The following is a 25,356-nucleotide window of genomic DNA, read 5'->3' on the forward strand; positions in this document are numbered from 1 at the left end:
GATACTTAGATCTTGGCTCATGTGTTATCTCTGAACATCAGGCAGCTGTTTTCCGCCAAGGACAACCAAAGAGGGCTGGGGAGGGGAACAAAACAAGGAAGCTTGCAGGCTGGCCAACACCCATCTTCCTCAGCAATACCGTATCAAGGAAGAAAAGGGCCTAGCTTCCCCAAGTCTCTGCATGGAATTTCTCCGGGAGTTAGTCACAATGGGCACGTCTACACAGCTCAAAAAGTCTTGGAGCCCGAGTCAAATGACTTGGACTCGCAAGGCTCGCGCTGCAGGGCTGTACATAGCCGTGTAGAAGTTCAGACTCGGACTGGATCCCGGGCTCTGAGACCCACCCCCCTCGCCGAGTTTCAGAGCCCAGGCTCCTGCCTGTGCCCGAAGGGCTATGCTGCCATTTTTAGCCCGGCAGCACGAGCCCAAGTCAGGTGACCTAGGCCCTCGACTCACTGCCACAGGGTATTTCTGATGTGCGGACGCGACCTGCGTGCCTTCCCTGACTCCCAGCCCCTCCCACCTCCACGCAGAGAACCATCCTCCTGCAGCCCAGAAGCGCTGCCAAGGGCAGGGGGATGAGACAGCTCCCTGCAATGCAGCACAGATTCTATTAATAGCGTCAGCCACTTTTTGTCTTTCCAATCCCTTGTACTGACAGACTTTTACCCGGAGGGACACCAACTGGCCCAGGGGATTGGCAATGAGCTCTGGGGCCTTTTGCTCCAGTTTCATCCCTGCCCCAGAGGAGGAGGCATTACCACGTGCAGGCCTGGCCGCTTCGGTGAGACTCCATCCAGTCACTTGTGTCCACCTCACAAAGCCGTTGCGCTGTCTAGCATACGAGATTTGACTTGTCGGCAGCTTCCAAAGAGAGGCTGAACTCTCCAGGCAGCATTAGCTACCCTCTCCCACACGGCAGGTCCCAGCAGGACAGTGCAGAGGGACTTTGGTTGGAGGAATGGGGAAAATCTGCCCTGCAACTGGCTAAAGTGTGACACTTCTGGGGATAAATAATGCCTTTGCTCCAGCCCGGTCTTGTCTCAAGCAGTTTTACTAGCCTCCTGCAGGTCCTCCTCCATGGTGGAGGGCCCTAAACAGGATGTCCTGTGCCAGGGCCTAGGACAGGAGGGCTCATGAATGACATTCAAAATCATGAACCATAGAATTGGCCGAGAATTTATTTTTCCCAATGAGAAGTTGCAACAGAAACATTAAAACTCGGTTTTGTTAAAAAGTCTCATAGAAATTTTTCTGATTTTCATCAAAAAAATTAAAACTAGAGACGGGGGGGGGGGGGGAGGGGAGAAGTGAGAATGTTTTCAGTGAAAATGGAAATCTTTTCATGAACATTTCCATTCTGTCAAAAAAAGAAAAAACCTTTTGGTCAGAAAAATTTTTTCAACAAAAAATGTAATGAATAAAACCGACCAGGCTTTTTTTGTTACCCCATCTTGGAATTCAAGAACAAGGCATCCCCATGGGTGGATGCCTAGAGGCACATGACTCATTTTAGGTGTCTGAGGAGTTAGATCCCAGAGCTGAGATGCAAAACTAGGGCAAGATCCACCCCGGTAAGTAATGGCATCTCCCTAGGGGGGAAACCCTAAATTCTCCAGAGAAGTCATTGAATCTAGAGCCTCCACAAGGCTCACTAGAAAACCAGTATTAGCCCTGGAGTTAGGCACAGATGGTGGAATCCTGGCTCCACTGAGGTCATTGGGAGTTTTGCTCTTTGCTGTGACAGGCCGAAGAACTCCCCAGGGAGTTTGTCTTCCTGCTGCGTTTGGGAACAGATCCTTGTGGGAGGGTTTTTGTTTTGTGAGACACATCCTGTAACTCCGGGGGAGGAAGGTTAGTGTCCCTGGGTTTCATTTAGGGGAGACCGGCTCTGGATAGAATGTTTCGGAGCAGCGCTGGAGGAGGGGAGTTTGTGGTCTGTGACTTTCAGAGCAGTGCCCTAGCTACACCCACTGCGCCTCATCAAAATCAAACAGACAATCAGTGTAGAACAAATAACAAACCCTCGGCCTGCGCCACTTCCCGCAGCCCCCATTGGCCTGGAGCAGCGAACCGCGGCCAGTGGGAGCCGCGATCGGCCGAACCTGCAGACGCGGCAGGTAAACAAACCAGCCAAAGGTTGCCAATCCCTGGGCCAGATATTCAAAAGAAGCAATTGTGATGGTGACTCTGGGTTATGAGTGGGTGGGCCGCACCTCTGTGTCCCATCGAGCCAGGGCTATGACTGACATTGTAGCTTTAAGGGTGCACCCATGGGGCAGGGGAAAGAGTGCAGGTTTGTCACAGCCCCGTCTAGAGAAAGGCAAAGTCTGAACCTGATGTACAGTTCCGGGGTGTTTGGAGCTGGGGCTTTGCTGCAGGCCTGTCTCAAAGATCCAGTTAATCAACCATCAGGCTTCAGGGCATAAACTGACATCCTGCAGGGGCCAGGAGGGAATTCCCCCCTGCCCCTGAATTGCCCATCTGGGTCAATGCCGTTTAGCCGTTCTCGCCTTTCTCTGAAGCTCCGGGGATTTACTGAAGCCTGCCCTTGGAAACGTGCCCTTCCCTAGAAACAGTTTTTGCCCTGGTGTTTCTTGTCTGTTTATAACATTTCTGTTTTGTATAAGCTTCAAATTCTACAAACTGACATAAGAGGCTGAAAGCCCAGAATCAGTGACCCTAGCTTCATGCTAGGCACACTCATTCCCAAGACCAGCACTCAGACCTCCTGGGGCTCTCAGGTCTCCGCCGCACTCCCTGAAGCCACACGGGTGATACACACCTGCCGAGTGCCGTCAGTAAATGTATGCGGAAAGACACGTTCCCTGTCAGAGTGACCCCGGCCATTCTGGACACAGACGCAGCAGCCACTGACCTGCTGCTCGCTGCCTCCATTTCCTTTGGCTATCAGTATGATTTTTACCTAGTGTCTTTCATCCCAAGTGATCCCAAAGGGGGTTCCAAACGACAGTGTGTCCATACAGCACAATTGAATGCAGTTACCTCTGGGGTGGAGGGTGGCAGGCAGCTGACATTTTGGCCAAGGGACGAACATGTCTACTCTTGCAGAAAAGTGCTAGGGGTTCTTTAACATCTGCACAGAGGGCTCAGCGTTTGGGGGCCTAAACTGCACGGACCTCAATTGACCTGCCAGGCTAGCAGGACAGGGCTGTCTCTACCTTGCCAGCTTCAACCCCAGGGAGTCCATGTAGTCAGTGCTCAAACCACTGAGCTATCCCTCCCCCTCAAACCTGAGCCTTTGCTACCAAGTCGTCCCCACCCTGAGTGATTGCTAATAGCCCTGTCCTGCAAAGAAGGGGGGTTATTTCAGTGCAGACAGACAGTGTCTGTTTTTAAAGCAGAGTTGTTTGGACAGTTCCAGTCGGGTACCTTGTGTGGACAGATCCAAATACAGCCCTACGTCCCCACCCCACTGCTCTTCGCAACGCTCAATTAGTATCTATGTGCAGAGGAGCAGAACTTTCCCCTGGCTCTTTTCGGGAATGGGTTGTGGGGCGGGGGCGGGAGAGAAGCAAGGGAAGGAAGCAGTTTCCCTTTGCCGGTCTGGGGAGGGGGATTCCTTGGGGACATGAGTAAGGAGCAGGGTTGAAAAGGGAAACGCTCTGCCTGTGCAGAGCACAGCCAGCTGCGTCTGAACTGGCCAGGTCAGCTCTCCCCGGCCTCGCAGAGGGAGCGAGGAGGAGAAAGTGTGTCACTCTCATTAGTTCATGTGTATTTCTGGTCATGAAGTTCTACTCCCCAACAAGGGCGGGGCGCTGGAGCGGTGGAGTGTGGGCCCAGGACCAGCATAACACAGAGTTCCCAGTGTGGGAGGGAAGCCTGCACACAGAACATCCCTTGAAATGAAATCTGCCGGTCACTGCAGCTGCCTGGACACAGGGCGCAGAGGGCCAGGTCTGAGCTGTTCTGTGTGTTCCTCTCCGTTTCTGGGAGGAGCTGTGTTTGGATCCAGGACAGCTCCTTGCACTTGGAGTAACACTCCCAGCAGAGTGAAAGGACAGCTCTGTGCGCAAGGGAGCACTGATGTCACTGCTAGACGCTGGAAGTGCAGAGTGCTAGCTGGGGCTCTCGTCTCGCGGGGGGCGGGGGGGAATTGTCCTGCCAAGGGACCCGTCTGCGGTTCCAGAGCAGCTGGCTTTGGAATGAGAGCTTGGATGGTCTAGGCCGCGAGCGGAAACGCAGTGTAAAAGGGGCTTAGGGACGCTCAGCTGTGGTGTGTTGTTATGGGATGTTTGGATGTAGCCGGCAGAGATGCTTTCACACAGTCCTGGATCTGGGTGCATTACCTGGCACTTACTGCAGACCCAGAAATGGTTATTTGGGGAGCTGTTAGTTTGAGCTTACAAGTGCAAGACTTGGGCCCCCAACTACACAGACAGACTGGGGTGCCCCAGTCTGAACGCTGGGCTCCCCTTAGGGTCTCCATTGGTGTGTCCTCAGAAGGGTGGGGGGAGGGCACGAACCTACCGTTGCCCCCAGATCTCACTCAGCAGCAGAAGCAGACTGACTCTCAGACACAATCACAGCAAAGGGGAAAGGCCCGGGAAAGGCTGACGGGGAGCGATTGGAAAGGACCCCAGGTCCCCAGCTGCAGGCACCGTGTGTGTGCAGTTTCTACTGCACATGCAGCCAATGCAAAGCACACAGTGTACCGAATAGCTTTGAAATTCCAGTCCCGTGCATCTCCTTGGGCCTGAACGTTACCCATGGCTACGGGCCCCTGCCCGCCAGGATATCATGAGACAAAATCCCGTTATAGCAGGCAGGGGATCAGGACATCACATACCAATCCAGCCAGCAGAGCAATGCAATCCCCATTGTCTGCTTGCCACACTGACAAGTCCCTCACGTGCATCAGCTGCATATGAAAGAATCAGGAGAATTCTGTCCCCCAGTGAATCACCCATCGAGTGGCCCCTCTGTACTGGGAGCAGGGAATCATCGGCAGGAGGTGCAGTCCCCCGTACACGCCAGCCGCTCCTGCCCTCTGCATGCTGGTCTGCTCAGGACACCACAGCCCCCAGCCTCTGCCCTGCTGTGGGGCCAACACTGGGTCTGAGACTCGGCTGGTTCAGTAAGGGGAGCTACCTACAGCCAATGCAGGGAGAACGGGGGCCCGCAGACACGTCTGTAAAGGGTGAGGGGCGCTGTGCCATGGGAGGCTGGAATAGCGCTCACACAGGGTGAATTGTCCTTCCCCTGGCCCCAGAGGCATTGTCCCCAGAACTATCAGAGCGAGAGGCCAGAGGCAGGGTGTGCTAATGAGACCGTTTGCTCTGGCAGGGCCATGCCCCATCGAGTCGTCGGGAACCAAGTCCCATTTCCCCGTCTCCGATGCCCTCCAGGAGTCAGCATGGAGCGCGGTCGTGGACCATCAGGATGGAACCTCTCTCTCCTTGTTGATTTACGCCCCTCCCGATGCCCGGATCGGCTGCTATACCCTGACCCTGGAGGCCTCTACGGGGTACCAAGGCACTAGCTTCAGGCTCGGAGAGTTCATCTTGCTCTTTAACCCTTGGTGTCCAGGTGAGATTGTCATTCATCCATTTAAGTTGCAGGGGTCTCTCCAAAATGGAGATGGGCCAGACTCGGAACAACAGCCTCTGGCTGGGACTGCACAAGCCCGGAGCTGAACGGCCCGCTGGCCTCTCTTGGATGGGCCGAACCGTCACCAGCGCCAAACACCCACAACTCTGGGGAGGTTTGAATCTGTGCTCCAAGCCAGGAACCCTCTAGCTGCACCCTAGAGCCAGCAGCCCTAGAGACTGTTGGCTCCCCTTCCCACGCCATAGGAACGCACGTCCTGTCGGACGCCTGCGTCCCGCTCCAAAGGCTGAGCAGACCTGCTCCTTCCCTGGAAAATCCCTGACAGTGGGTGCAGTCTGGTGCGTGGGAAGAGCGCGGACTGGGGGTAGGAGCCAGCCTTGCCACTCAATCCAGAGGTGGGATGAACTCTGCCAGCTGCAAGGGGACATCTCAATTCCCACCCCTCGCCCACTCGCTGCCCTGCTCCAACACTGCCATGGCCATCGGGACACAGGTTATGGGGCAGAACACGCAGCTGTGAACGCCACCATGTTAACGAGCAAACCAGGGCACAAATAAAGCCACCACTAGCCCTGCTGAGATCAGACAGCAGCATGTGGAGGGAGGGACCAATGTCTGGCCATGGTTGGGCAAGTGACCAGCCAGGTTTGCTTGCTCGCACCTTGTTCTTGTCCCCCACTGCTCTCCCCATCAGTGCGAGGAATCTGCCCCCACCAACTCCCCCGCCCAAGTGCACCCAAGTGAAATACCAGGCCTAAAATGACAAACTTCCTGAATTCCAAAGCGTTCTGTGCTGACTCGTCAGAGATAAGGAGTTTAGAAAGTTTCACTTGGCCACCGCTGCACGGAACGCCAGGGCTGGCAGGAAGTTTTTGCAATGAACAGACGACACAGAACATTTGGCCACATTGTTCAATGATTTCACTGAAACAAGAAAAACCAAAAATCTCATCGACAGGAATATTTTTCATTTTCTTGCATTTCCCTCCCTCTTTCTCTCTTCTTTTTTCTTCCTCTCCCCTTTCCAGTGGGAAAAAAGATGGGGACGGGGAGGAGACGGGTACACAAGCAAATCTCCTCCCCTCCCCCCCGCATATTACATTTTAATTCAAATCTAATCGCATTGAAATTTTTCAGCAAATTCCATGAAAAAGGTTACCTGCGACATGCACGGTTTCATTTCCTTCAGCATTGCTCATGGGAAATCGCGGCCACTCTGCACAGTGGCCCAGATACTCAGCAGCTGTAGAACCATGCTCGATGGGCAGCTGTGGGGCGACGCCAGTTCATGCCAGCTGAGGATCTGGCCCAGTGGGGTCAGAGCTGTGGGACAAAGCATCACCACACAAGCCCAGAGACGGATTTTCTCCTGCATCCTTGGGTCATGAGTCCTAGGCTCTGATCTGCTCCAGCAATGGTCCAAACTCTGCAGCCTGCAGTAGAGGTATTGCTAGTGTGACTGCAGTACTTTCCCCAGAAGGGATGGGGGCTGCCCCTTTGCTGCCCAGGCTTTGCTAGTTCGGGGGTGCGGGAAGGAGAGGATCGAGGGGGGAGAGCGTCTCACACTGTTCTCTCGCTGCCTTCTCCCCACAGATGACTCTGTCTTTCTCGAGTATGAAGACCAGCGGTGTGAGTACGTGCTGACGCAGCAGGGCCTCATCTACCAGGGATCTCTGAAGTTCATCGTCCCTATTGCCTGGAATTTCGGACAGGTAAGTCTCCAGCCCTGACTCCCCTGCCCAGGTACAGGTACTTGGGGCCCAGGCTGTAATCTCTGCCCAGGAACACGCACATGGAGTTCCTCCAGGTGGAGCATCACAGTGCAGCTAGTCAGAGTCTGTTCTGCAGGATATCACCTCTAAGGGGCCTGCAGGATCCCTCTGGAAATAACAGCAGAACCCACCCACTACTGGCAGATAGCATCATGAATGGCCTGTCTAACGTCCCTCTATCTCACGTGTGCAGCAGCAGGTGAACCTGGCGGTTCAGAGCTCCAGCCCCAACACACAGATCAGGGTTCGCTGCTCCCCCAACATGTCCCATCCCATGCGCCTGGCAGCAGGTGTCAATTTCTGTGTCCTCTGATAACACCTCAGTGGAAATCTCATGGACATCTCACACCACCTGCCTCTAGAGGCAAATTAAAATCTCATTTCCGGAGGGGAAAATGCTGAGTTCAGTTCCCCGGAGCAGCCCATAAATCCTTAGCCAACGAGGCCTGGGAGAGAGGCCAGGACAGAACACTCCATAATAATGGCAAAAACACCCTCTGTCTGGGAAACATATGGAGGGGCCTTTGTAAGATAACCAGCTCCCCTCCCGAGTTACAGTGCTGATAAGGGGACTGCCAGCACCATAAACTCTGCCTGGTCAGGAGCATGTCACTGTCACGTCTGCATTTCAAATGCCTTTGGCCATATTGGGGCTGGGGGGCTGCAACTGGGTCCCAGCCACGTCCCCCCACCCGTGAGCTCGAGAGGGCTCCTCTCTCTTTGGGGCTGATTCTGAGTGGGGTGAGTGACCTGCAGTTCCCAAGGCAGACAACACAGCTGCAGCTACACATATCTCATAGAACTGGAAGGGACCCCGAAAGGTCATCAAGTCCAGCCCCCTACCTTCACTAGCAGGACCAAGTACTGCCCCAGATCCCCACCTGGCCCCCTTGATGATTGAACTCACAACCCTGGATTTAGCAGGCCAATGCCTCAAACCACTGAGCTATCCCTCCTTCTAAGCGCCGGGGGTCCTGTCTGGGGTGGAGCTGAATCAGGGGCTTTCCAGCCTCTTAGCATTCATCGCCACTGCACCCCTGACTGCAGCAAATTCCTCCTCCACCGTTACAAAAATCACCCTGGGTCCCCAAAGTTCCCTGGCTCCTGGTCGGTTGTGCAGAACAGCAGCTGTCACTCAAGCCCAGCTCCTCAAAGGCACTTCTGAGCACTGGCTGCCCAGTGCAATCCTCAGCCCCCGGCTCCCTGCACAATGCAGGGGGAGAGTTCAACGCTGGCTGAAGGGTTTGTCCACACAGCGTGTCAGTGCGCAGCAAGCGGGAGCGGGAGACATTCACAGCCAGCCTTGCCAGGCATCGCCTTGCCATGCAGACAAACCCTAAGTAAGGACTCTTCAGAAACCAGCGGGGTGGGGAGCTGCCTAAGCTAGCCAGGAGTGACAGGCAGGGAACGTGGTGGGATTAGGCACCAGAGACAGACACCTCCCTCCACCGGGGATCCTGAGCTGAGAGGCCTCATCCCATCTGCAGACAGACAGACAGAGACCCCGCCGCATAGCCAGTGTTTTAGCGGGTAGGAGGTTCCCCTGGGAAGCGGGCAGGGCCGGCTCCAGGCACCAGCTTGGCAAGCAGGTGCTTGGGGCGGCCACTCCAGAGAGGGGCGGCAGGTCCAGCTATTTGGCGGCAATGGCGGATGGTCCCTCACTCCCGCACGGAGCGAAGGACCTCCCGCCAAATGGCTGCCGCAGATCCCGATCGCGGCTTTTCTTTTTTGGCTGCTTGGGGCGGCCAAAACCCTGGAGCCAGCCCTGGAAGCGGGACACTGACATTCAACTTCCCGCTGCAGACCAGGGACTTGCACATGTGCTGTCGCACTCGGCTGCGCTGGGGTGGGGGACACACACTCATCTGGAGGGCTCAGGCGTGCTCCGGGCATGCCTAAGCACGGGGCCCCGTTGGCGAGATGGGCGGGGACCTCCAGAGCTAGGGGTGGGGCGGCACCGAGGGTGCTGTGTGCACACCCAATGGTACAGTCAGTGCCGAGAGCAGAACAGTGGGCGCCGAGGGAATTTGGGCAGCTGCTGAGGATGTCAGTAGGGCCCAAATGGTGGATTCAGGCTCCTAAAGCAGCAAGAGGCACCCAGATCCCTTGGAGGATCCGAGCCTTTTCAGGGAAGTCTTGTGACTCCTGTGAGGACGATGGGCTAAGCAGCTGGGTTCCCACGGATGTGTGGGGCCCGGCCATGACCCGGCTTTCCAAGAGGCATTCCAGCTGCACGTCAGCTGTCTGCTCAGTGCCGAGGGGGGCAGGCTCAACGCGTTCATTTTCCATGCTTAGCCTTGAACTTTGCACACACCAGCTCCTTATCTGCACAAATGGACCAAAGCAGCCAGACTCCCTGTCCCCCTCCCCCCTTTGCACAAGCCCCAGGCTGTCGGATAACATTGCTCTGAAATGTCAAGGACTCCCCATGGCAGAACTGCTCTCACAGGTGCCTTGAGGACAGGGCACCAGTCCCAGTCAGCCTGTCGGGCTCTCGCTTTCTCCTTCCAAGTGCCCCGAGCTGCCTCCCTAAGTAAAGCTGCCGAGCGTTTCTCAGGCGCCTTGGCAGGGAGCCGGGTGCAAACACAGCAGAGCAACGGCCAGGAATGCGCATTCTCCCTGATGTTTGAACCAGGGAGACAATCAGCGCCTGACCCCCCTGTGCTGGTCCTGGCCATGACCTGCACACTAAGGGGCAAACTCCTGGGGGGCCCCCAGCTACCAAGACAGCTGCAGAGCTCTGCCGCCGGAAGGGTGGGGCATGGGGGCAGCCCGCTATAGACGATGCTGCCCCGGGCTCTCCCACACCCTCGCACGTTTCCTCCTTGTTACAATGGAACGGGGAGACAGACCTAAGGCGAGGGAGCGGCTGGGCCCCAGACACGTCTCACGCCCTGGGGTGCAGACTTTTTATCCCTCCCAAACCTAGTCCCAGTGCTGGGCTACTCGCCCGCCCACCCAGGGAGGACAAGTAACTCCCGGGCTTCACTGCGCTCCTGTCTCTCTCTCCACCACACCAGTTCGAAGATGAAATTGTGGACATCTGCCTTCAGCTGCTGGATACAAACCCCAAATTCCTTCGAGACCAAAACCGAGACTGCTCCCGCCGCAATAACCCCGTTTACATTGGCCGGGTCGTGAGCGCCATGGTGAGTCCAGGAAACTTTCGAAGTAGGCCAACAGGCAGCTTTTTATCGGCTGGCTGCTCCGCCCATCCAGTGGCCATTCCTCTCACTCATCCCCAGAGCCCATGTATTCCCTGAGCTGCCCCTGGTTAGCCAGCCAGCTACACCCCTGGGTATTATGGGCACCATTAGACAGTGGTGACATTGACCGCTCAGCCCAGCTGACGGGCTGTGGTCTGTCTCATTCTGTATGTAGGGGCTACCTAGGCACCCCAGCAATTTTTCACACGGTCCACACAATTGAACCACACTCACCCCACAGCAGGGAGTTGTGGGGGTCACAGAGCCATTCAGGTTTGGGGGCCTGTCAAACATGGGCCTGGGGCAGACTACCCCTTTTGCTCCCTCCTAGTGGCCCTGCCCCCAACTGGCGTTACTGCCAATGGTACACACCGTGCAATTGCATAATGTGAATATGGCTGGGGGCGACCACCATTGCAGTGGTAACGGTGAATGTCAAGGGCTGCAAACAGCCAGTGTTAGAGGCAGGTTGATTTTCCTTTTAAGAGGGTGATTGTCTGCAGCTGCCTGGACATTGGGAGAGGTCCCTGGGGAATAGGTTAGGAGGCAGAGAGCAGGCAAGGGGAATAAAGGTGAGTGACCACGTGGCTCTCTCTTCCTCTCATGTATAAAATCTCCACCCATCTGTCAATCCATCCACTCATTCTTCTCCCTCTATCTATCCCTAAACTCATCCATCCGCCCTTCATTGGTCTGTTCTGTTCATCTACCAGTGCACGCATCTATCCCCCACTCCTCCAGTTATGAATCCGTTTCTCCACTGATCTCTGCGTCCGGTCCAAACTCACACCCACAGCTTCCCTTCTGACTGGTCTTTTCATGCCCTGTGCTCACCAGGAATCTCATCGGTTGTGTTGCAGGTGAATTGCAATGATGATCAGGGGGTGCTTGCAGGGCGCTGGGACAATAAGTACGAGGATGGGGTGAGCCCCATGTCCTGGATAGGGAGCGTGGACATTCTCAGAAGGTGGAGGAAGTACGGATGCCAGCCAGTCCGATATGGCCAGTGCTGGGTCTTTGCGGCAGTGGCATGTACAGGTGAGGAGACCAGCTGACATTTCCCCCTTCCTCACAGGACTGGATCATTCAGATTCCCACGCGCTCCTCACATTGCAGGGCTCACAGTGACCCAGCTGACACTGGGGTGAGGCAGGAGTAGCTCTGCTGAGGTCCATGGCGTTAGACAAGGGAAACCAGACTTGTTCAGCACAGGTCAGCAGGGGAGAGTCAGCGCCGGGCTGATTTCCTACCGGTTACTCTCTGTGTTAGTCGAATTAGTCAGGAAACTGCAAACATGATAAAAACACCTTGGTTTCTCAGTTACTTCTCTCTCTTGTCCCCCCAGCATGCAGCCCCCCCCCACAACAGGGCGCAGCGTCATGTACTACATCAGGGGTTCTCAAACTGGACGTTGGGACGCTTAGGGGGTCGCGAGGTTATTACGGGGGGGTCACGAGCTGTCAGCCTCCACCCCAGACCCCGCTTTGCCTCCAGCATTTATAATGGTGTTAAATATATAAAAAGTGTTTTTACTTTATAAGGGGGGTCACACTCAGATGCTTGCTATGTGAAAGGGGTCACCAGTACAAAAGTTTGAGAACCACTGTACTTCATGAATGACAAAGAATAGTTTAAAATAATGTAATTAATCCACAGAGACTGTTGAGAATGTGAATGATTGACAGAAAATTCATTGGCCTTCCCCCATGTGCACCCAGGGACAAAGTCTCATGTCACAGCAGTCTAGATCAAAGGTAACTTTACCAATGTGAGGGGAGTCAAACTGGTTCAAATCAGAACAGAATCCGGCCTTACATTTTTCAAGACACACACACATGCACGCACTTATTTTTCTTGGGGACCAAGTGCCTGAGGGTTTGGCCTTGTTCTCCTGGGTACATAAACAGGAGGAAGAAAATAGCTAAAACATATGTAGACTTCTCAGGCCGGCCCACCCCTACCGGTGGCCTTCAAAACTTTAGAACTACCGATATATTCCGAAGGGTGCCCCGTTTATGGTAAGCAGCAGCTAGGAGATGAAATAAACTGGTTGGATGTTAAATTCTACCTGTTCCTGGAATCCCTTGAAAGGATTTCCCCAGTCTCTTTTGGGCCTGTTTCTAGTGAAGTATCAGAGCTTGACAGACTGTCAATGTCACTGAACATCCCTTCCACCGGCTGGAGCTCTGGCGCCAGCTCAGAGAGGGGAACAGACGCCGCTTTCAAGCACAAAGCCCCAAATCCTCTTCATGCAGGCAAAGAGGGCGATTCTCAGTCAAAGCTGAAGGCAGAGATGATGTTGTTGATCTAAAGGAAAATCTCTTCCCTGGTGTTTTAGCTCCTGGAAATCAGGAGACCCACGTTTTCTATCCTTGGCTCTGTCACTGACTCGCTGGAACGGGTGTGCTAGAGAATGTGACGATTGCTCCCCAGTCCAGCCCCACCAGGCGCCAGCGCGCTGCTGGGAGTACTTGTGTTCTGAGTGTCACGTCGGGCAAGACCTGCTCTGTGCATGGCTAGACAACATGGTGCTTAAGAAGCTGTTGGCCACCTGGCACCATCATTGTTGCCTCCCCTAGAGCATGTATGAAATTTTGGCAAAAAAAAAAAAAAAAAAAAAAAAAAAAAATTGGGTTGCTGTGGCCACAACTCCTGTCTGTGACATGGTCTCTCTGGGCTTCCACACAGCAGGCTGGGCACCTGGTAGGACAATGCTTCCCTGCATTGCAGAGGGGTTGTGAGGCTCAGGGAGTGGACAGCACTTGGAGAGCCTGGGATGGAAAGGGATTCCAATAACCAGTCACCAAATGCACCGGGCTTCACCTCTCCCCTTCTCACTTCCTCCCCAGTCCTGAGATGTTTGGGAATACCCACCCGCGTGGTGACCAATTATAACTCCGCCCACGATACCAACAGCAACTTGGTCATTGACCATTACCTAGACGAAATGGGAAACCTGCAGAAGACATCCAAAGACATGATATGGTGAGTAGCATTCACGGCAAGGGACGCTGTGCTTCAGGGTGAAATGCTCATCATAATATCCCGGGCTACATGAATACTGCTCAGTACGGCCTGCCAGGAGCGGGGCTATGCAGGAACGCCGGCCACGTTCTCCCCTCAGTTACAGGCAGATCTCATGCAGGGTTGAGGCCCCCGTAAGATCAGTAATGGCACTTGGCAATGTCCCCCTCAGCAAGCATTGAGCAAGGGGCAGAGGACAGTTTCTGAGTGTCCCTCGCAGACAACGCTGAAAGCTGTGACGCTCTAGGACAGGCCCCTGGACACCTCCTGCGTCAGGGATGCAGACGACATGAGCTTTCAACTCTCTCCCCCCTCTCTTTGCTTTCCTTACAGGAATTACCATTGCTGGGTGGAGTCCTGGATGACCCGGCCCGACCTGCCCCCCGGCTATGATGGATGGCAGGCTTTGGATCCAACTCCTCAGGAGAAGAGCGAAGGTAAGGAGACGCTAGAGGCCGTGGGCCTGATGCCTGCCTGCGAAAGCCATCAGCCCCGCCTGGTTCGGTCCGTAGCCCTCACCGCAGGACCCGTTTTATTCTCTAAGACAGAAAAATAGCGCATTAGCCCTGCTCCCAACCTAGGTTGTGGGGCCCCCTGGTCTCCAGCAGCCAGGGCCACCGAGAGTGGGTTCAGGCCCCGGTGAAAAAATTTTTTCAGGCCCCCCAGCAAGGGCGAACCGGCTAAACAGGGCCGACGAGAGGAGGGGGAAGCCGGGCCCCGGGCCCCCTTCTGGACCGCCAGACCCCAGTAATTTGTACCGGCTTCCCCCACCCCTCGTTGCCCCTGCCGGCAGCGTAATGCTCAGGACTTTCCCCAGCCTTGGCAGGGGTTCACGGGGCTTGCTTGCCCTCTCGCGGTCTTCTGCTGCAGCCCTAGGAGAGCGTCCCCCTGCCCTCTCCTGGCCCTTCAGCCCCTGGTGGAGCTGGGTCCTTGTTTATATTCCCCCAGCTGGGAACCGTCAGAGCCACTCACTTGATGCTGCGCAGCTGGGTCGGATGATTCCCAGCACTTGCCTGCCGGGCTCGTCTCCAGAACAGAGCTGGCCGCTCCCCAGCCCTCCCAGCTTTTAAAGGGCAGGCTGCCCCGTTACGGAGGCCAATTCCTGAGTGCTCACTTCAGTCCAGTCCAGATGGCGTATGGCACGCGCCCACCATCCAAGATCCTGACTGGCGCGGCTCACCCAGGCCGCATTCCCATGCGCACGGACCGTGCTTGCTAAACGCGGAAGACTAATGCAGAGTCCTTTCTCCCCAGGGGCATACTGCTGCGGGCCAGCTCCAGTCAAAGCCATCAAGGAAGGTGAACTGAGGCTGAAAAAATACGACATCCCGTTTGTCTTTGCGGAGGTCAATGCGGACATGGTTTATTGGGTGCTGCAGAAGGATGGCTCCAGAAAGAAGACCATCCACTCTTCTATCGTAGGAAAGAACATGAGCACGAAAAGCGTGGGCAAAGACGCCAGAGAAGACATTACCCACAACTACAAGTATCCCGAGGGTATGTGCTGCTTGTCGGACAGGTGCCAGCTGGTGTTCATTTCTTCTGCCGATTTGTGGGCAGGAACCATGCCAGTTCCCACTGAGCTCATAGGATCAGAGAAATATGGGACTGGAAGGGACCTCAACGGGTCCTGATGAAATAGAGGTAGAAAGGAAGGGCAAAGCAGATGCAGCTTGGGGAGGTCTGGCCACTGCCCAGTGAGAGAAAAGCCAAGTGCTGGGGGATAAATGGGGAGAACTCAGGATTGGACAAGAATCATCTAATTAATAAAGCGTCTGATTGGTCGAGCTGCAGGGGTCTCATTCAGGACGGTTGTGGGGAGAAGGGCAAAGGCCGCTGGGGCTCCTGTGTTGACCTACCTGGTAACAATGATCTTTTCACGCACGGCAGGATCCGACCAAGAAAGGGAAGTGTTTGCAAAAGCAGAACTCCAGAAAAGTGACCTGACTGAGGAGGAGAAGGGCGTGAGCATCAAGATCAAGGTGTCCGAGGGCATGAACAATGGCTGCGATTTTGACGTCTTCGCGGTCATCAGCAACAACACCGAGACCGAACGGCTGTGCAGGCTCATGTTCTGTGCCCGAACGGCCAGTTACAGTGGAGTCATGGGCCCTGAGTGTGGGATGAAAGATCTTCTGAATGTCGTTCTCCTACCCCATGCAGGTAAGAGACTGGCTCTGGGAATGATACTGGAAATAAAGCAGGGAGAACGGAGCGGAGAAAATACTCTACTTCCTGGACCAGCCGAGCTCTTTTAAACCCAGTGGCAGCGTAGTGATTTATACCAGCTGAATATGCGGCCCTCTGTAGCTGTCCATCCCTCGCTGTATGTATTGCAAAGCACGGCACAGCTCAGCATCCTGTGTGTACCCTACGGCCGGATCTGAGACAATAGGGGAGATGGCAGACAAACGTCGTAGAGTGTTTTCTCCATTGTGGTAGAACTGGCATTCTGCCGAGCTCATTCTCAAACAGTATTTGGTACTGTGGAGAGGGCAGTGTCTGTATGGTACAGAGAGACTGACTTTGAAATCAGTGCACAGAATGGTGCATGTCTACCTAGGAGTTTAGCTGCTCAGCACCAGGGCATCTAAGAACCTTGGAAGATTTAATGTTTGTTTTTTCAATGAAGATCTAATTATTGAAACCCTTGTTCCTCCCCCTGCCCAGCTGTTCGGGTTTTCCATTGATCAGCATTCTGGGAAAGCCGAGTCAAATGAGTGAGTTTTATACTTGGACCTGAAAGCGACGAGACTGTGGTCATTCTCATGTGCTCTGGGAAGGCCAGGACTGTCCGGTGGCAGGCGAGCTGCCAAGGCAGCTTTGCCCTCATGCTCACCCATCTCCTCCTTGTGGCTGACAGTGCCTTTGTCTCAGCAGAGCGTAGCGCTGATGGGCAGTCTAGGGCAGAAATGCTATCTAAGAATACACTGCCAGGAAGAAGCTTGCCAATAGCGTGACAGCTGTATCATCCCTTTTCTAGGACATCATAGGCCAGAAGAATCTCACAGCCAGATCTAACCTGGCTGTCATCCCAACCACTACGTTTATATGCAAACTTTTGCATACAATTTGCACCCACAAATGGGATTTGTGGGTGCAAATCAAGCAGGCATCACGTTGCATGGACAAAATCCAATAATCTAGATGGCACCCACTCATCCCATCTGTTTATGCAAATTCTGGTTTTAGCTTGTTCAAAGTTGGAGCCCGTTTTTGACAATTTGGCCCAACATATTGTGGTTATTGACTGCTGAGACTCAAATCAACTCCGATTAACACAACCCTCATTCCAGACTGGCACTTTGCATTGAATTGCTAAACGAGCTGTGAGCTGAGGACAATTTTCATTCTGAGCATCAGGTTCCTGCTTTTTCAGTTTGTGCCACGGTCGTGTGCGCGTCTACAGATGTTATTTTACTTAATTCAATTATATAGCAAGCCGCCTGGGTCATCGGTTCATACAAACTATGGGCTGGCGCAGTGCAAGAATTCAGTGTTTGTGTTTAATCCCGTAAATAATAAAGGTGCCAAACATACCTTGGAGGCAAACTACCAAGATAATAGCACCTTGAGGCTGTTATTTCCTCTGGGCCGGCTCCCAGCTGAGACACGTAGGTGGTGTTTATCCTGGTAGGCAGCCGCCAAGCTGCATTAGCCACTTTCACTATTGCCCGGAGAGGATTTTGAAATGGCTGTGCGGCACTAAACCGCAGCCTGCCTCTACGTGCAAGCCCCCATGCAGGCGGGTTGTTATTGGATAGGCTCCAGCTCTCTTTATGGCCAATGCAGCTTTCAGAGCTTTTCTGCTTATTTATTGATTGTGGTGGATGTTGTAATCTTTGATGAAAGGATAAAGAACATTATTCAGGTAGCAGGGCCGGAAATGGATTTGGAGATGGGCCAAAGCAGCGTCTGACTCTCTCCAAATGAGTTGGGCTTATCCGCATTGATCTCTCTTTCTAGGTCTTTCTATCGCACTCATCTGTCCCCTCTCCGAAGAGGTTTCTCTCTCACTATTTCTGCATTCTATTTTCTCTCTCATTAATACATTTTTATTTTGAAAATTCTGACTCAAGCTGCTCCACTCATTGGTATAACCAGGTGTTCCCAAACCCATTTACAAATGCATGAAGTGTTAAGCCAGGTTTTATGGCTCCCAGGCCCATCTGGACCTGGGTTTTACAGCCCTGGACCCAGGCTCAGCTGCTAGAAACCCTCTTAGTGCAGACACAGCTTAAACCAGCAAAAAAGTGATTTTGCCAGTTCCTCAAGTGAAATCATCTATATTGCCGGGGGTTTCACAACCTTTCTAGATAGGACGGTAAAACACCAGAATAGATTTATAGCTCGAAAGTTTTTCCTGGAATGTTAAGCTCTGGAATAGTCTACCAAGGGAGGCTGTGGAATCCCCATCACTGGTGGTTTTTAAGAACTGGTGGGACAAACACCTGTCAGGGATGGTCTAGGTTTACTTAATCCTGCCTCCGTGTGGGGCCTGGAGTAGATGACTTCTTGAGGTCCCTTCCAGGCCTCCATTTCTATGGTGTAAATTGGGAGTAACTGCACCTAGGTCAAAGAGTTACTCTGATAGTTTTACAGCAGGATGAGATCAGAATCAGTCCCTATGGTGATGTAGCTACCTCTGGAGTGGAACACAGCAGCTGTTGAACAACGCACAACAATGCTACCCAGTGGTAAAGGACAGGACGTGAAGAAGACCTGAAGCATCCATTTGAAAGTGTGCAGTGAGTCCAACAGGGAGCCTTTATTCAAACTGGCATTTAGCCAGGATAGGTGGTGCTCACTCCTCGACTCTGACAAGAAATGCAAGAAGTTCTTTAAAGGGGACAGCTTGTCAAGACCTCAGTTTTACATCTGGTCTAAATTCCATCAAAGGATAGATGCCTTTTAGATTAAACAAACTAATTGCAGGAAGGTTAGCATAAGGTTTCTCTTTTAAAAGGTTTCTGCTCTATCTAAAATGCTAAACTAACACAGCTCAATAGAGAACAGAACATGCCGTATCAACGTGCATTTGGATTTCCCTTTCCTCACAGGGCATGTTTGCTAAACCTCTTATCCTTTTTCTCTTGCGCTGCTCTGCTCTCCTTCCCTGAGTGTAAAAAAGATCAGAAAGAGGTCTTTAACCTGGAAAGTGCTTTTGAATCCTTCTGGACGAAAGACACCATAGATGAGGAATTTGCTATTTCACAACAGACACTGAGGCCTGAGCTGACGTACAGGTCGCTGGTGTCGGCCAGAGTAGACAGGCCTAGAGGATCATGCCCAGAATCCAGCTCTCCTGAGCACCAGTGCTCCGCTTTCCCCAATACTCCATGCTGCCTCCTGCCACCCAGTGCCCTGTGGGGACCAGGGCTCCCCGACTGTTAGGGTTTTGCAACTTCTCTCCAGCTCCCAGTGTTGCTGCTGGAGCTGAGCAAAGGGGACTGGCAGCCCGGCGTGCCCAAAGCCTGCCCCCGTGAGCGAGGCAGCTCCGCAGGGCTGGTTCTTGTGGTAGCAGTTGGCCCGAGCGCTGCTGTGTCGCTGTGGTTACGCCGCCCTCCCCTGCCCCGACGTTGCCTGTCTGTGGCATTCATCGGCAGAGCTCCATGTGGTGTCAGTGAAACCCAAAGGGGCGAGGGGCGACTCACGACCAGGCTGCCCTCCCATCAGCACTCTCGCTGGGGGAGGCCCGAATTCCAGTCACGGGACTAAGAGACCATTCAGCATCTCCCTGCTATCGCACAGCGCGGTCACTGAGCAACCCCATCAGCTCACCCTCCGAGGGGCCTCAACCTGCCCTAACACCGCAGGGAACCGTTGCATTTGCTTGCAGCTTTATCGGGCTGGCCAGACGCAGCCTGCGGACCCAGAACTGGGTCAGCACCAACAGAACCAGCAGGGCTCACAGGCCCTACACACCTCTGTCTATAGCCTTCCAGAGGATTTGTCTGGAAAATGCCAGCAATGTAGGGGTTAACAGCAGCTGAATGTGAATCCCTGTTTAGTGGTGGAAGTTATGCATGAAGATTAGAGTCACAAACCAGGCCTGTATCTCATCAGATAACACAGGATTCATTCCTCTGTTTGCAATCACTTCCACGGTGCCCCTACACTGAAAGCACCCCACACCCAAGATCTGGGGGCCCCGGACTGCTGGCGTAGCCGGCTGTAGCTTGCTCTACTGCATGGTTCTTGAAGGAGACACTCAGCATCATCCCTTGCTATACCAGTGCTACTCCTGCCTGCTCCAGGCTTCCCAAGGCCAGCTGCCCTGGGCACAACCCCTTTGGATTTCCAGTTCCTCTCCTCAGCCTTCCTGCCAAGGTATTGCCATCAGACTTTGCCACTGTCTCTGGGGACAATCCCAACCCTGGAAAACCAGACATTGCACCACGCTCAGAGCCAGGGTGGGGGGCGGCTCCTCTCACTGACGTGTGTCTGTGGCACCTGCTTGTGCCAGACCTGAAATCGCCCCCTTTTCTCTGTCATTTCCATCCCTGACTGCAACAGCTGCAGGGAGACAGCCGGCCCCAGACTAGGCGATGGCCCAGCCCCCAGCTCAGTGATCCGTGGGCACCAGGAAGCCAGAGGGAGTTGGGCTTCAGGGGGACACTAATCCAGATCTTTTTCACCTTTCTCTCCAGAAAAGACGGTGCCCCTGCGTATTCTGTATGAGAAGTATGGCAGCTGCCTGACCCAAGACAACATGATCAAGCTGGTGGCCCTCCTATTTGAATACCAGACGGGAGATATCGTCCTTGGGGTCCGAGACATCTACATAAAGAACCCGGACATTAAGATTAGGGTAAGGGCTTCAGCACGTCCCCGTCCTGGCACTGCTGAGCACGTGTCCAGTCCCTGCTCAGCTCCGCAGACGTGGAGGGGACTGGGACACATTCGCAGCCCAGTATCCTTGGTGTTAGCCAGGCACAACAATGGAAGAGATGCAGCTTGCAGCATACGCCCCCCCCCCCCGTGCCTGATATTGAACTGACATCCCTGCAATCAGCCGCAGGAACCAGCCTGGCTCTGCTGCTGCCCTGGGAGAGCGCCTGCCTCTGGCAGCCCTGTGCTGGCGCCTGCATCCCAGTGCACACGGGAGTTCGATGCAGTGCCAAGTCAGAACTGAAAAGCATCAGCACCTCCCTGGGCCCCAATCCTGAGACCGAACTGCCAGCCACTTCCCACGGCTCCCCGTGCCCAGTGCGGCCCGTTTCACCTCACGCAGCACCGGAAAGGAGGGGGAGACCCAGCAGCCTCCCGCTGTCCCCCAGGACCCTCTGAGGGGCTATTGGCTGAGCGGCTCCCATGCAACGCAAGGGGGCTTGAGCCCGCCGAGGGGACACTGCAGCGTTGCTGAGCAATTCAGGGTACGGCCCCGTGGTGTGGGAGGAGGTCAGGTGCCAGCTGTGAGGGCAGAGAGGAGAGACCGGAGCTGAGGGGAGCAGGCTGGCATGGGCAGCGCTGTGAGGCATTTGCAGCAGGGAGGTTCTTGCGGCTGTCAGACGGGCAGGGTGCATTGCCACAGCTCTTGGTGACACACACCCAGCCAGTAAGCGCAGAGCCAAGCCAAGCCATGGGGCCAGGAGCCGCAGTAACCGGCTTTGTCTCACTAGAATCAATGAAGCAACTAATGCAGACACGGCCTGCCGTGAGTGGTGCTGCTTCACGGCTTCACTCCGGGCGAGGGGCGTGTGTGTGTCTGGAGCGTTATACACTCAGTCAACTGGTCAACATTAACTAGAGCAATGGAAGGGAGCGTATCTGCACACACACACACACGTGCACACGTACATGCACACACACACGTACACTCTCTCTCTCATGGCAAAAGGGACTTCACTGAGGATCCAACTGATTTCTTTTCAAAACAGGTTTTAGGGGAGCCAATGCAGCAGCGGAAGCTGGTGGCAGAGCTCACCATGCTTAACCCCCTCTCGACCCCTCTGTGCGGCTGCGTGTTCACCCTGGAGGGGGCTGGTCTGACGGAAGGACAGAAGACCCAGGAGCTGTAGGTGTTTTCTACTTCCACTGCGGGGTTGGGCTGCTGTGGGGGGTCAGGGGCCAAGTTTGACTTTCGAGACTCGGCGAGAACTTTGCACAGGGAAGGCGCTTGCCCCTCCTCCAGTCCCACCTCAGCCAGGGGGCTGCCGTGGGGACGTGAACTCTGTGAGAGATTGCAGCTGCTCCTGCCCCAGTGACAGTCACTGAAGGGACTGGCGGAGGAGGGCTGGCGGGGGAAGCTCAGAGTATCCCCAGACCAGCCGCCCCCAGCAGGGAATAGCGGAGGAATACAGGCCCAGCAGAAATAGCCGTACGGAACGGTCCGGGGGCATTTGGCTGCAAGCATCCTAAGAGTCGATTTGCTGCAGTTCACTGAGGACGCTCAGTGTCATCTCCGATATTAAAGGGAAAACTCCCCCCCACCCCCCAAACAGTTTGTTTTGCTGCTCCCCAAGGATCTCCCCTCAGGCTGGTGCTGCCTCTGAGGACCAAAGGGACAGGCCTGTCCGGTGTCCCCGAGGCTCTAAGGAGATGGGCTCCCGACAGGGCCACGCATGGGTCTGGCGAAGGGACTTGCTAGTGACCGAGTGACGCTGGCGGGTGGTGCTGGGGTTTGCTGATTTTACCTGTGCCCCCCACAGCGCCAGCCCCGTTGAGCCGGGGCAGGAGGCGAAGGTCAGGGTGGACTTGACCCCCCAGCTGTCCGGCCTGCACAAGCTCGTGGTGAATTTCGAGAGCGACAAGCTGAAGGGAGTGAAGGGCTATCGCAACGTGATCGTCGCCCCGCTGCCCAAGTGAAGCCGCCTGACCCGTGCTCGCCTGGCCCTGCCGACGCCGACATGAGCCTCTTCTCAAGAACGAACGACGATTCCCAGAGACCAGAGACCTCGCCTCGCCCTGCACAGCCAGTCCCAGACGCTGGGCGCCTCCGCCATTCACTGGGTTCAAAAGGACTTCCCTGACCTCAGCGGCCAGCCATTGACCAGAACAGCTCCTGGAGCTGGCCGCTCCTGCCAGAAGCACCTGGTGCAGCCCCCACACCCTGCGCGTCAGACACTTCCCCAGTCGGCCACGGTCAGACAGCAAGGACCAAAACAGTCCAAGCTGACACCCCAGTCCCATGCAGGGTGACCAGACAGCAAATGTGAAAAATCGGGACAGGGGGTGGGGGGTATATAAGAAAAACACCCAAAAATCGGGCCTGTCCCTATAAAATCAGGACAGCTGGTCACCCTAGTCCCAGGCCTCCTCACACACATTTGATGGACCTCTCAGCAGCATTACCAATGGCCCCCTCAGCTGAGCAGGATGAGTCCAGATTGAATCATAGAATCATGGAATATCAGGGTTGGAAGAGACCTCAGGAGGTATCTAGTCCAACCCCCTGCTCAAAGCAGGACCAATCCCCAACTAAATCATCCCAGCCAGGGCTTTGTCAAGCCGGGCCTTAGAAACCTCTAAGGAAGGAGATTCCACCACCTCCCTAGGTAACCCATTCCAGTGCTTCACCACCCTCCTAGTGAAATAGTGTTTCCTTATATCCAACCTAGATGCAGTCCCCCACTGCAACTTGAGACCATTGCTCCTTGTTCTGTCATCTGCCACCACTGAGAACAGCCAAGCTCCATCCTCTTTGGAACCCCCCTTCAGGTAGTTGAAAGCAGCTATCAAATCCCCCCTCACTCTTCTCTTCTGCAGACTAAACAAACCCAGTTCCCTCAGCCTCTCCTCAAAAGTCATGTGCTCCAGCCCCCTAATCATTTTTGTGGCCCTGCCCTGCCCTGGAGAGGATATGATCAATCTACACCAAAGCAGGACTCCACTCCCTGTCCTCTGCCATGCCCAGCTGCAGGATCTGCCTCTCCTTGGAGGCGGCATTTACGGATAGGCTGGGATCCTCTCAATGCACCGGGCCCATCTAGAGTGCAGAGGCCATGCTGCAGAGAACGCAGGGCTCCTCTTCCTTGTAGGTTACCCCCCATGTCCCACAGGCAGGTGTCACGCCCTTAGTGACTCCTGTATTTTTAGGGCTGGGTGTTAGGGTGGCCTAGAAGCTCTCTCTGAACCTCCACCTCCATGTGTTGTTTGTGTTTATGCGACATACACACAGATGTGGCGTGTCCACCTGCCAGATGTGCTTGTGGGTTTTGTTCACACAGCCAACGCACGTCCTAGGCTCCCAAGCACAGCTTCAGCGACTTGCTTTGAAAACGTGGCCCTCAGAGCCTTTGTGACCTCAAGTCACCTTCCACCTCTGCTCAGTCCCCAGCTGTTTTAGCAAAGCCTTGGCCGCCTGCCCCTGCCTCCCAGCAGCCCAGGCGGGGCCAAAGGAAACGGCTTTAGACAATCGGCAATCCCCCTAGACTCTCTCTGTGCATGTCTCAGCTGTCTGGGGTGCGCTGTATCCTGATCGGTGCAGGGGCACTTGGAGAACAGAGTGGAAACCTCTGGCGAAAAGAGCAAGGAAATGAAGAAAGCAGCCGGGCGATTTTGGCTTGGCAGGGCAGTCAGACTCATCTGAACTCCTGCTGCTGTAAAGCACGAGGGGGCAGACGGGTGACTTAACCGACGGGTCACGGCACCTTCCAGAGGCCCGGTCCGGAGTTCCCACCGAGGCTCACGGAAGGGTTCAGCATCATGCAGGATCAGGCCCTGTATACGTGAACCTCTCCACGCCACCTAGCCCAACGTGCTAAACAGTCAGTTCCCTCCCCCAACTCCCCAATGAATCCCTTCCCCCGAACCTGCAATAAATCCCCCCAACCCCCAATAGATTCCTTCCCCCAACCCCCAATAAATCCCCCCAACCCCAATAGATCCCTTCCCCCCAACCCACAATAAATCCCCCCAACCCCCAATAGATTCCTTTCCCCCAACCCCCAATAAATCCCCCAACCCCAATAGATCCCTTCCCCCGAACCTGCAATAAATCCCCCCAACCCCAATAGATCCCTTCCCCCCAACCCCCAATAAACCCCCCAACCCCAATAGATCCCTTCCCCCAACCCCCAATAAACCCCCAACCCCAATAGATCCCTTCCCCCAACCCCAATAGATCCCTTCCCCTGAACCTGCAATAAATCCCCCCAACCCCAATAGATCCCTTCCCCCCAACCCCCAATGAATCCCCCCAACCCCAATAGATCCCTTCCCCCCAACCCCAATAGATCCCTTTCCCCGAACCTGCAATAAATCCCCCCAACCCCCAATAGATCCCTTCCCCCAACCCCCAATAAATCCCCCCAACCCCCAATAGATCCCTTCCCCCCAACCCCCAATGAATCCCTTCCCCCGAACCTGCAATAAATCCCCCCAACCCCCAATGAATCCCTTCCCCCGAACCTGCAATAAATCCCCCCAACCCCCAATAGATTCCTTCCCCCAACCCCCAATAAATCCCCCAACCCCAATAGATCCCTTCCCCCCAAACCCCAATAAATCCCCCAACCCCAATAGATCCCTTCCCCCAACCCCCAATAAATCCCCCAACCCCAATAGATCCCTTTCCCCAACCCCCAATAAATCCCCCCAACCCCAATAGATCCCTTCCCCCCACCCCCCAATGAATCCCTTCCCCCGAACCTGCAATAAATCCCCCCAACCCCCAATAGATTCCTTCCCCCGAACCTGCAATAAATCCCCCCAACCCCAATAGATTCCTTCCCCCGAACCTGCAATAAATCCCCCAACCCCAATAGATCCCTTCCCCCCAACCCCCAATAGATCCCTTCCCCCAACCCCCAATAAATCCCCCCAACCCCCAATAGATCCCT

At 54.7% G+C, this 25,356-nt stretch overlaps 1 protein-coding gene across 1 annotated transcript in view; it reads left to right on the forward strand.

The window, feature by feature from the left end:
* Positions 1–23,714, forward strand: part of TGM2 (transglutaminase 2) — a 36,410-nt gene extending 12,696 nt beyond the window's left edge. Inside the window, exons 3-13 of the mRNA XM_008172155.4 lie at positions 5,308–5,550; positions 7,165–7,283; positions 10,364–10,492; positions 11,410–11,587; positions 13,399–13,534; positions 13,907–14,010; positions 14,828–15,070; positions 15,464–15,736; positions 20,224–20,384; positions 21,454–21,590; positions 22,225–23,714. Of these exons, the coding sequence (XP_008170377.2) occupies positions 5,308–5,550; positions 7,165–7,283; positions 10,364–10,492; positions 11,410–11,587; positions 13,399–13,534; positions 13,907–14,010; positions 14,828–15,070; positions 15,464–15,736; positions 20,224–20,384; positions 21,454–21,590; positions 22,225–22,381 (1,880 nt within the window). The 3' untranslated portion in view covers positions 22,382–23,714. The remainder of the gene's footprint in view (positions 1–5,307; positions 5,551–7,164; positions 7,284–10,363; positions 10,493–11,409; positions 11,588–13,398; positions 13,535–13,906; positions 14,011–14,827; positions 15,071–15,463; positions 15,737–20,223; positions 20,385–21,453; positions 21,591–22,224) is intronic.
* Positions 23,715–25,356: the final 1,642 nt, after the last annotated feature.

Source organism: Chrysemys picta, chromosome 13 (assembly GCF_011386835.1).
Source record: "Chrysemys picta bellii isolate R12L10 chromosome 13, ASM1138683v2, whole genome shotgun sequence".
NCBI lineage: Eukaryota > Metazoa > Chordata > Testudines > Emydidae > Chrysemys > Chrysemys picta.